Source organism: Carlito syrichta, unplaced genomic scaffold (genome assembly GCF_000164805.1).
Source record: "Carlito syrichta isolate Samal-C Ts95f unplaced genomic scaffold, Tarsius_syrichta-2.0.1 Scaffold314771, whole genome shotgun sequence".
Taxonomy (NCBI): Eukaryota; Metazoa; Chordata; class Mammalia; order Primates; family Tarsiidae; genus Carlito; species Carlito syrichta.
The window spans coordinates 240,031-252,132 of record NW_007258867.1 but is presented as its reverse complement, the minus strand read 5'-3'; the positions used below and the strand labels follow the sequence as shown (position 1 = coordinate 252,132).

At 51.3% G+C, this 12,102-nt stretch overlaps 1 protein-coding gene across 1 annotated transcript in view; it reads left to right on the top strand.

Annotated features, from left to right (window-relative positions):
* Nucleotides 1-11,604: 11,604 nt before the first annotated feature.
* The window catches only part of KCNK12 (potassium two pore domain channel subfamily K member 12), a gene marked incomplete at its 5' end in the record, with an annotated part of 1,073 nt that continues 575 nt past the window's right edge, over nucleotides 11,605-12,102 (top strand). The window contains 1 exon segment of the mRNA XM_021719502.1: nucleotides 11,605-12,102. This exon segment is cut by the window's right edge and continues 162 nt beyond it. Coding sequence (XP_021575177.1) covers nucleotides 11,605-12,102 — 498 coding nt within the window.

The following is a 12,102-nucleotide window of genomic DNA, read 5'->3' as shown; positions in this document are numbered from 1 at the left end:
GTGTTGGGAAAGGCTTCCCAGGGGATGTGCCGAGCTGCCAAGGGTAGGGCTGTCATGAGTGGAGTTGTCAGTTTTAGCAAATAAAAATACAGCAGCCCGTTAAATGTAAATTTCAGATAATCTTTTTTTTTTAGTATAATCATGTCCCATGCTATATTTGGGACATACTTATACTAAAAAGTGATTTCTCGTTTGCCTAAAAGTCATATTGAACTGGGTGTCCTGTGTTTTACCCAACAAACCTAACGAGCCATGGACCATGCCCAGTGCTTCTGAGTCCATTCCCTGTCCACTGAACCCAAACCTCAACCTTCCCACTGGCTCTGACATTTAATATCCTTGAAGTTCTTGTAATTTTTTTTTTTTTTTTTGAGTTGGAGTCTCACTCTGTCACCCAGACTGGAGTGTCCCCGGCCATCGCAGCCTCGACCTGCTGGGCTTCGGCGATCCTTCCGTCTCAACCTTCCAAGTAACTGGAACTACAGGCGCAAGCTACCACTCCCGGCTAATTTTTTTGATTTTATTGTAGAGATGAAGTCTCGCCAAGTTGCCCAGGCAGGTCTCGAACCCGCAGGCTCAGGCAATCCACTCACCTCAGCCTCCCAAAGTGCTGGGATCACAGGCTAAGCCACCGAGCCTGCTGGTTCTTGTAATTTTTACTTTTATTCAGTCAACAAATAACAGTCTACTTTGTACAAGGTTCCCCCATTCATTGTAGAGAGCAAAAAGATTAATAATCATAAACCTTTGTTAAGGGCGTATTAATGTACCAGGCACTGCTTTAAGTGTCTTGCATATCTTAACTCATACTCACAAGAAATCACTGAGGTGGATTCTATTATGATCCCCATTTTACAAATGAGACACAGAGAGGTTAATTAATTCGCTCAAAAACACCCAGCTAGGAAGTAGTGGGCTTAGGATTCAAGCCTGGGCAGCCTAGTTCCAAATAGCCAAGATTATGTGGCCTCTACTTGCAAGGGGTTTCCAATCTCATTATGGAGGCAGGCCCCCATGCTTAGTACTCAAAATATGACCATTACCACCTGGGATCAGGTTTAAAAGGCAGAATCACGAGTCCAGCCCCACAGTCTAACAAGGCTCCCAGGTGAATCCTAGGCACGCTGGTTTGAGAATCACTGCTCCAAACAAGTAGCATGAGATGTCTATTCATTCACTCAACAAACTTGGCTCGAGCACCTTCCACATGCCAGGTGCTGTTCTAGACATTGCAGTGGGAGATGCTTGCCTATGTTTTAAAATATCTCATCCTTCATTTTTCATGAGGGTAGAATGCAGCATTTCCCAAAGGTAATTCTTTGAAACACTCAAGTCAACTGAGGTGGTCAGATACATTCTGTGGTCAAAATCGTTTGGGGAGTCTGAAGAGTGTTAGGAGTCATAAATCGCATTAACACAGTAAGCATTCCGAAGAGTCCCAAAGTGTATAAACTTGTTTCACATGACTTAACCCATCTTTCAAATATCATAATAATGATGATTATGATGGGAATTCTCCCCACCCAACCACTCATTGCATCTACTAATGTCATCCTGAGAAGCCCACTTTGCCATGGTGTATTACATTTACAAAGCAGGTCACACTGGGGGGTTTACATCTTACAGATGACGAAAACAAGGCCCAGAGAAGGTAGTGATGGTGACTTGCTTCAATCCTTCAGCTGATAGCGGCCACAACAGAACACAAACCTTTGAGTTCAAGTCTCGGACCATTTCCTTGACACTGGGCTTTTCAATGAGGTCCCTGAACCATGGGGTACCAGTTGGAGTGTGTTTAGCTGCATGTCACAGAAGGCTTAAGCAGGAAAGAGGATTTGTGGGCTCCTGCAGGTGGAAGTCCAGAGGTGAGGCAGACAGCATGGCCGATTTGATCCAACAGCCCATAGGGGCCATCACAATCACCTCTCTTCTACTCAGACCTTTGTAGTGTCAGTTTTATCCTCCAGTTGGCTCTCCCTATGGCTGCCTGCCATTCCTGGGACCACCCCCTGCTCCTAGGTGCCCAGGGAAGCTTGTAAGAGTCAGAAGCTTTTAAGCTAGAAGTGCTCAGAAAAATTCTTCTCTCGTTTCATTGACCTGGATGGGGTCACATGCCCAGGTCTGAGCCAATGGAAACACCCTGCATTGGTTGACCCAGGCCTTCCTCAAGCCAATCGTGACAAGCAACTGGACTATCCCTATTGACCTAGGCCAATAGAGCCCACTCTGGGAATTGGGTCAGGTCTCCAAGGGGTGTGGCAGATTAAAGTACTGGGTTAGGGGAATGATTCTTAAGGAGACTGCTGTAAGGCCAAGCACAAGAGCTTTAGGTAAATTAAAAAAAATTTTTTTCTTTGTGTCAGGATCTCACTCTGTCACGCAGGCGGGAGTGCAGTGGCATGATCACAGCTCACGGCTGCCTCCAACTCCTAGGCTAAGGAAATTTTTTGGTCTCCCAAGCAGCTGAGACTACAAGCACGCCACCACGCCTGGCTAATTTTTTAAATTTTTGGTAGAGATGGGGTCTGGCTGGCCCAGGCTGGCCTTGAATTTGCACAGCCCATCAGTGGACATTTAAATCAAAATATTTGCGGTTGGACCGATTCAACCAGTAGGGTCATCTGGGATGCCTTATTTTTTTTTTTTTTGAGTTGGAGTCTCACTCTGTCGCCCAGACTGGAGTGCAGTGGCCGCTCCCGGCCACCGGAGCCTCGACCTGCTGGGCTCCGGCGATCCTTCCGCCTCAGCCTTCCGAGTAGCTGGAACTACAGGCACGCGCTACCACGCCCGGCTAATTTTTGATTTATTGTAGAGACGAGGTCTCGCCAAGTTGCCCAGCGGGTCTCGAACCTGCAGGCTCAGGCAATCCACTCACCTCAGCCTCCCAAAGGCATGGGATTACAGGCTGAGCCACCGAGCCCGGCAGCCTTATTCTTAAAGAAATGGATTTAGCTGGTGCGGTGGCTCACGTCTGTAATCCCAGCACTTTGGGAGGCGGAGGCGAGAGAATTGCCTGAGTCCATGGGTTTGAGGCCAGCCTGGGCAACTTGGCGAGAACTCGTCCATACAATAAATTTTAAAAATTGGCCTTGGTCCATTTATATCAGATTTATCTTGGGCCCCTTTTCTGACTCACTCAATAAACTTCTGGAGTGGGACCTGCCTTGGCCTCTGCATTTTGATCATGCCTCTCAGTAACTTGGAACACCCCTAATTTATACCTGCTGTAATTGGTGGTAGTGCCACATTTATGCACAGAAGAATCCTAGATTGGACCATATAGGAAGTTCCATCTCCTGCCCTCAGAGCTGGCAGTGCAGGGCTCAGCAGGAAAAGGTCCCAGAGGGTCAGGAGCCAAGACTTCCCATCTGTCTGGCACAGTGGAAAGGGCATGGCTTTGGGGTCAGCTTAACTCATGTGCAGGCTAGCTTGGGTGAATAGCTTCATCCCCTCAGTGCACTGCCTTGTCTCATCATTGGGGGTAATAGTGCCTCTTTCACAGGGTGACTGGAGGGACTGGAGGGAAGAGTATGTCAAGGCTCCAGTAGAAGCTGCCACCCATGGGTGCGTGATACCACCCAGTGCTGGCCTCTCCATCCCACTTCCATGCTCTTTGAGCTGAACTCCGAAGGCCCTGCCACCGAGGCCTCTGTGCGAAGGCGGCACCAGACAGGCTGTGGGAATGAGCTTCACAGCTTTTGTCAGAGCGGCATAATAAAGCCCCCAAGTGTCTGCTCTTTGCAAACTGGGATGGCAGATCAATTGTGGCATAAACAAAATAGCAGGCTTGGTGTGAACCCAGGGACAGATCACGCCTCTGCAGGGTGTGATGGAGGGGGAGGAGGAGATTCTCGGGGTGGCTGGGTTTGCCTTTTCTCTGGTGGAAGCTCGGAGGCCCCTCTCCAGAGCCAGCCTGGCTCCCCACAAATTGCCAGAACTTGGAGGGACTGCTCTCACATTCTGGGAAGCAACCAGCTAGTCAGTGGCGCCATGCATAGACCCCACTGCCTTCAGCAAGAAGCCTGTCCCCAGGGTCTCAGTGTTCCCCCAAGCACTGAGTTTATTGACATGGATGGGGAGGAGAGTGAACTGTCCCCTGCCACCCCCCACCTCGTCTCCCAAGCTGGGCTGACAGTTATCTGCAGGAAAGCAAAAGGGATTGACTCAGACACAGGGAGTCAGACCTCAGAAATCAGGACAGTGAGAGGGACACTTCCATTGGCTGTGCTGGCAGAGAAACTCCTGACCTGCCTGTCTCTTAGCCCTGGGCAGACAGTGCTGCACATACAGTTAAGCATTCAGCATCGTGTTAGGCCTGCAATTCACCTCTACTCCTTGCCCCCCTTACAAGGGGTTATGCGCAATACAGGCTCCGGCCCAGACCCTGGCAGAGGGAGCTAGCAGGGAAGAGCTGTTACCTGGCCCTGTTCTGCTAGTAGCAGAACAGGCGGGCTCTGTACAAAATCCCTGGGAGACACTGTGAGGGGGTACTAAGCAGGCAACCCAGATACCCCTGAGGACAGGACCTGCATCTGCCTGGTTTTCCACCATATCCCTGAGCCCAGCACAAAGCTGCTAGGTTCTCAGCAAATGTTACTGAAGGGGTGAAGGGGTGGATGTTGGTCTTAATGACTTCATATCTATCTGATGCTGGTTGCCTTGTTGAGAACCCAGGATAAGGCCACATCCCTGTGAGGAGGGAGGGCTCCTTCTAGGTTCAGTTGATCATCCAGGGAAAAGCCAGATCCTCAACCTGGAACCCAAACTCCAAAGGAGGGTCTTGGGCAGAAGCCAGGAGTCCAGCCATGGAGGATTTCAGAGTCCAAGGATGCTCCCAGAAGTTGGAAGAGATGGCCTTGGCCACATGAAAGCAGGTCAGGCAGTGTATTCCTGTGGGGACCCCAAGAGGCCGATGAGTACCCTGCCAGTGGTCAACCAGCCAGACTGTTAACCAGAAGCACCAGTCCCCTCTGTGTCCATTCCCAGTGCTTGTCCCCAAGTCCTGGGCTGAGTCTTATCTAAACAGCCCAGCTTAATCTAGCTGTGCCACAGGAAGGTGATGAGTCCACCTTGGGGGGATCATTGAAGAGCAGTGCCCACCCCCCCATCAAGGGGGCTGCAGTGAGCCCTGGAAAGAGTCACAGAGGACCCTTGGGGACAGGAGTCATGACTCTGAGGGGCAGTCATTCTCCCATGAAGAGGGTCCCCTGGCTGCAGTCCCAGAGATCTGCAACTTGGTTTTTGAAAGAGTAGTGCAGCCGGGCTCGGTGGCTCATGCCTGTAATCCCAGCACTTTGGGAGACGGAGGTGAGAGGATTGCCTGAGCTCAGGAGTTTGAGACTAGCCTGAGTAAAATGGTGAGACCTTGTTTTGTTTGTTTGTTTGTTTGTTTGTTTTTTGAGTTGGAGTCTCACTCTGTCGCCCAGGCTAGAGTGCAGTGGCACGCTCACAGCCACTGCAACCCCAACCTGCTAGGCTCCAGTAGTCCTTCCACCTCAGTCCTCAGCTGGGACTACAGGCACATACCACCACGCCTGGCTAATTTTTTAATTTATTGTAGAGATGAGGTCTCACCAAGTTGCCCAGGCTAGTCTCAAACCCGTGGGTTCAGGCAATCCTCTCACCTCGGCTTCCCAAAGTGCTGGGATTATGGCGTGAGCCACTGCACCCGGCCGAGACCTTGTTTTTACAATAAATCAAAACAGTAGCTGGGCAAGGTGGTGCGTGCCTGTGGTTCCAGCTACCTGGAAGACTGAGGCAGAAGGATCACCTGAAACCAGCAGGTCCAGGCTGTGGTAGCCATGAGCGCCACTGTACTCCAGCCTGGGTGACAGAGTAAGACTCTGACTCAGAAATAAAGGTTAGCACATTTGCTGTGGTGCCCTTGGAAGACAGTCTGGTGTGGTGGAAAGAGAACTAACTTCTGATGCCAGCAATCTCAGCTCTGCCATTTCCAGGCTCTGGGGTCTTGGCAATGGCCTCACCCCTTACCTGCAGTTTCCTCATCTGTTGAACAGGGCCTGCCTCCCCGACAGGTCACATCGTGGAGATGAAGTGAGATGACACACATGGGGTTGGCACAGTATATGGCACAAGGCTGGCACTGTTAGGTGGTGGCCTTCACCACAGAGGACAGTAAGTCCCAGTGAAACCAGTTCATTAAATGGGCTGACACAGAACATGACTTTGTGTCACCTACTGTCTATAAGATCTCCCTTTAGAACATCTTAGGTAGATGCTAGAATTTTCCAAATAGGTTTAAAAAAAAGTACCAGTGTTAAGATTGAGCCTCATCTAAGATCAAATCTTCAAATTCACTTCTTTTTTTTTTTGAGTTGGAGTCTCACTCTGTCACCCAGACTGGAGTGCAGTGGCTGCTCCTGGCCACCGCAGCCTCGACTTGCTGGGCTCCGGCGATCTTTCCGCCTCAGCCTTCCGAGTAGCTGGAACTACAGGCGCGCGCTACCACGCCCAGTTCATTTTTGATTTATTGTAGAGATGAGGTCTCGCCAAGTTGCCCAGGAGGGTCTCGAACCCGCAGGCTCAGGCAATCCATTCACCTCAGCCTCCCAAAGGCGTGGGATTACAGGCTGAGCCACCGAGCCCGGCCTCAAATTCACTTCTAATCAAAGCTTAACCTCTCCCTCCAGCTCTGACTGACACGTGGCTCAGGGACCTGCCCTGGGCCAGGATGGGGTGGGTGTGATGGGGTGCCCGTGTTTGCTCTCAGTCTTACATCGCTGGAGTCACGATCACTTTCTTACCTTTTGCTGGTGGGGCTGCAATGCCCACTGTTAAGGACAGCCACAAGCGCTTTTGTGGAGCCCATGTATGGATCTTTGGGGCCTCCTGCAGCGACCCCTGCCCTGCCCATTTTCTGAATGGGTGTTGCCTCCACCGTCCATTCTCCGGTGACTCCCTCTCCTGAGGTCCCAGCCCTCTGTCCCTCAGCCTTCTCTTGCTAGGACCACCCCTGGCTCCAGCAAGCAGCCTTCTTGGGCAGTCTCTTCCGATCTCGTCCTTCCAGCATCTACCTGTCACCCTCCAGTGACCCATGTCACCCTGATGCAGCAAGCTCTAGAAGTGCAGGCGGCTCCCACGACTGTCCTCTCCCTCCCCTGCTTGTGTGGGTGGCCTCAGTCAGCCTTCCATCTGGAGAACTCTCCAGCACAGCTTAGGACTCCAGGGGACACTGGACACCGTCAGGTCTCCCAGAACTCTCTCCATGCTCTGCTCTGAGCAGGGACTGCCAGCGTCTGCAGCTCAGCCAGCGTCCAGCCAGGAAGGGAGCTGCCAGGCCCTCTGGGTGCTGCAGTTCCAGGGCTTCTTGACCCTCCCCTAGCAGCCATCTCTTGGCCTTGAGGTGGGTGGAGGGTGCCACAGCGCTCCTCACTACAACAACGACCCCCTGACATCCATCGTGCCCATCTTCCGTCAGTTCCTGGGTCATTTCTAGCCTTTAAGAACAGCCTGGATGGGGAGGGTTGCTAGTCGCCAGACCCGTTTTTCTGTTTTAGTGAGTCCAGCATGGATATGTCTAGAACTTCCCTTTATTTATTTATATCTTTTGAGTTGGAGTCTCACTCTGTTGCCCAGGCTGGAGTGCAATGGCATGATCGCTGCTCACCACAGCCGAGACCTCCTGGGGGCTCAGGTGATCCTTCTGCCTCAACTGCCTAAGTAACTGGGAGTACAGGTGTGTGCCACCACACCTGGCGACCTTTTTTTTTTTTTTTAAAGGGGCAAGGTCTCACTATGTTGCCCAGGCTGGTTCGAGCTCCCGGGCTCAAGCAACCCTCCTGTCTCGACCTTCCAAAGTGCTGGGATTATAGGCGTGAGCCACTGCATCCAGCCTCTCTTTAGAATAGGGAATAATGTGTCACATATTGTCTCAGCCTTGAGACTTTAGCTGAAAATCCTAAACAATAGGAAGACCCCATTCAATATTTTCTCAACTAGGCAAAGTATTAATTTTCCAGACTCAAGATTTTCAGTTTTGTTAGGATTTAGGAAAATGATTCCTCTACAAGAGACTTTGTCTTCCTTCAGTGAGTAGAAGCAGTGTTGTGTATACTGGGCTAAGCACCGGGCTTGAAGCCAGGACAAACGGGTGGCAGGCTGTCCCCAACAAGCTGAAGGTCATGTCTCCTCAGCCCCTACTTCCTCACCTACTCAGCGAGGGTCACATCAGAATCAATGGCTCTTACAGTTCTAACAGTCTAGGAATTTTTTTAAATGTTTTGATTATGAATAGAAAAAACTCATAAAACATACACTTAAATCCTTGTAATACTGACACCCATGTGACTACCACTCAGGCCAACCCAATGCTTCTAGCACCCAAAGATTCCTCATGTCCCTTTCCAAGCTACTACCCCCTGCAATCCACTAAGAAAACCTCAATTCTGACTTTCATCAAAATCACAACCCCACGTTCTTATAATTTTGCCAACCAAATGCACATCCCTAAAAAATACAGTAGTTTGGTTCTGCCTAGTTTTGAATTTAATGTTAATGGAATGCAATCTATAATCTTTTGCGTCCAGTTTCTTTTGTTCAACATTCTTTTAGTGAGACGCATCCATGTTGTTGCAAGTAGCTGCGGCTCTTGCTTTTTCATTGCTGTATAATATTATATGAACAGATAATTATTTAGTTGTGTTGCTGAATATTTGGGTTATTGATATAGAATGTTTTATAAAGACACACACAAGCCGGGCTCGGTGGCTCAGCCTGTAATCCCATGCCTTTGGGAGGCTGAGGTGAGTGGATTGCCTGAGCCCGCGGGTTCGAGACCCGCCTGGGCAGCAAGACCTCATCTCTACAATAAATCAAAAAATCAGCCGGGCGTGGTAGCGCACGCCTGTAATTCCGGCTACTCAGAAGGCTGAGGAGGAAGAATCACCGGAGCCCAGCAGGTTGAGGCTGCGGTGACCGGGAGCGGTCACTGCACTCCAGTCTGGGCGACAGAGTGAGACTCCAACTCAAAAAAAAAAAAGACACACACACATACATACAGCCATGTCAATTCCACATACAGTCATGTCAATCCGGAACTGACTTTTTTTTTAATCAGCTCACAAACTTGAGTTTGACTTTTAAAGTATAGCAAAATTCCTCCATCAAGTTCATGGTTACACTGCAACTTTTTTTTTTCACTCTCTGTGGCCAAATTCTGAATCTAGGGATATAATCCCTCTTCTTCAATATGAATCATGTCATAAGATTTTCCCCTAACTGAGTCATCAAGCATATAATGGGTTGAGTGCAGTGACTCACTCCTGTGATCCCAGCATTTTGGGAGACCAAGGCAGGAGGATCACTTGAGCCCGGGAGTCAAGGCTGCGGTGAGCTATGATTGTGCCACTGCATCCCATCCTGGATGACAGAGTGAGACCCCATCTCTAAAAAAATAAAAATAAAAAAGCATAAGATGAACACCATGCTCAGGCAGCAGGCATTTCCTCTGGAGAACTGAGAAAATGATTAGCACACAGGTTCAAGGAATTTAATCTGAAAGTACTACAAGAAATATTTCTTCTCCACCCCTTTCCCAGGGCTGGCCCCACCCCACTGGCAGGGCACAGGTAGCCCTCCTGCCATAGTGCACGGATTAAACAGGGATGCTCCTGATCTCTGCCAGCGGTGTTGCAATGCCAGGGGTGCCATGGTGCTGCTCCAGTGATTCGTTTTCAGCTCAGACTGTGAGCAGCAAGTGGATCTTCCCACCAAGAGATTAAAGCTCCTTCCATAACCACAGTCACAGGTCTCACAGGGAGACCAGAGCTGGGGAGCAGGCAAAGGGCTCAGGCCGGAGGAACAGAGCTGTCACTCTGCACTGCCCGTTTTGACACGGGTGAGCACACTGGCAGGCAGCCAAGCCTTCTGCGGAAATCAATCAATAAAGACTCCTTGAAAGCCTGAGCTTTAAACAAATGGGTAAGTTAAGAATTATACAGGTCAAAAGCAATAAGCAGCTATGCCGACCACCTGGGACAAAAGCAACCCAAGACACACACCAACAACACAGGACCCCGTGGGGCCAAAACCTTTCCTTGGTCACAAGTGTGAGCAAGGGTGACTGATGATGGTCCTTGGGTGAGAAGGAGCTGGCACCCAGTGGCAGAACCATGATCGCTCTCTGAAGGTCACAGGTGGACTCATTCTCAAACAATCCTTTTGTCAGCTTCATAAAGCCCTTTACAGAGCCTAACTATAGCCACTTGATCACACTCTACTTGGTCCCACAGTGGGTAACCCCAATTAAGGCAAAGCCTTTATAGAATTCAGTCCTAACAAGGTTGTCTGCCCAGGTGTGCCATGGGTTACATTAAAAACCAATTGGGAAGCCAGGCTCGGTGGCTCAGCCTGTAATCCCGCGCCTTTGGGAGGCTGAGGTGAGTGGATTGCCTGAGCCCATAGGTTCGAGATCCGCCTGGGCAACTTGGCGAGACCTCATCTCTACAATAAAGCAAAAATTGACCGTGCGTGGCAGCCTGTAGTTCCAGCTACTTGGAAGGCTGAGGCGGAAGGATTGCCAGAGCCCAGCAGGTCGAGGCTGTGGTGGCCGGGAGCGGCCACTGCACTCCAGTCTGGGCGACAGAGTGAGACTCCAACTCAAAAAAATAAAATAAAAAATAAAAAGCAACTGGGGGCCACCCATGTTGGCTCAAGCCAGTAATCCCAGCACTTTGGGAGGCCAAGGCAAGGGGATTGCCTGAGCCCACGGGTTCGAGAACAATCCCGGCAACTTGGCGAGACATCGTCTCTACAATAAATCAAAAAATTAGCTGGCCATGGTAGTGCGCGCCTGTAGTTCCAGCTACTTGGAAGGCTGAGACAGACGGGTTGCCTGAGCCCAGCAGGTTGACGCTGGGGTGGCCATGAATGTGCCACTGCACTTCAGCCTAGGCAAAGGAGTGAGACTCTAACTAAAAAAGCAAACAAGCCATTTGGGGAGCAGATATGGTGGTTCATGCCTATAATTTCAACACTTTGGGAGATTGATGCAGGAGGATCACTTCATGCTAGGAGTTGGAGACCAGCCTGGGCAAAATAGCAAGACCTCAATCTCTACAAATAGTTTTAAATTAGGGTATGTGGTGTGCACCTGTACTCTCAGCTACTCAGGAGGTTGAGGCAGGAGGATCACTTGAGCCCAGGAAGTCCGTAGTTAGCTGTGATTGCGCCACTGCACTCCAGCCTGGGCGACAGGGCAAGACCCCAACTCTACAAAAACAAAACAAAACAAAAAACAATTTTTTTTGGCAGAGCAGGTGTCACTTGACTTTGTAGGCATCTCAGTGGTTTGCACCAGTGAGGCAGCAGTTTCCGCCTTGCGCGCCTTGCGTGTCCTGATGGGTCCTTGGTTTACAGATTCCTTAAAGCGAAGGGCAGGTGTCCTCCGTCAGGTTAGGGGTTGCCAAGATCAGGAGCCCTGCCGAGCCCCCACAAGGGAAGAAGTGTCTGGGGGCAGCGTCCCCGCCCCCTGAGGGGCGCCACCCAGGGCGGCAGCCACGCCAGCACCTGCACCCGTCCGTCCGCCGCGCCCGCGCCCGCGCCCTGCAGGGACCGCCCGGCCCGCCGGGACCTCGCTGACCCTGCCCTGTGTCCACAGGTTTCGGCATGACCACGCCCGCGACGGTGGGCGGGAAGGCCTTCCTCATCGCCTACGGGCTGTTCGGCTGCGCGGGGACCATCCTGTTCTTCAACCTCTTCCTGGAGCGCATCATCTCGCTGCTGGCCTTCATCATGCGCGCCTGCCGGGAGCGCCAGCTGCGCCGCAGCGGCCTGCTGCCGGCCACCTTCCGCCGCGGCTCGGCGCTGGCGGAGACCGACAGCCTGGCGGGCTGGAAGCCCTCGGTGTACCACGTGCTGCTCATCCTGGGCCTGTTCGCCGTGCTGCTGTCCTGCTGCGCCTCGGCCATGTACACCAGCGTGGAGGGCTGGGACTACGTGGACTCGCTCTACTTCTGCTTCGTCACCTTCAGCACCATCGGCTTCGGGGACCTGGTGAGCAGCCAGCACGCCGCCTACCGGAACCAGGGGCTCTACCGCCTGGGCAACTTCCTCTTCATCCTGCTCGGCGTGTGCTGCATCTAC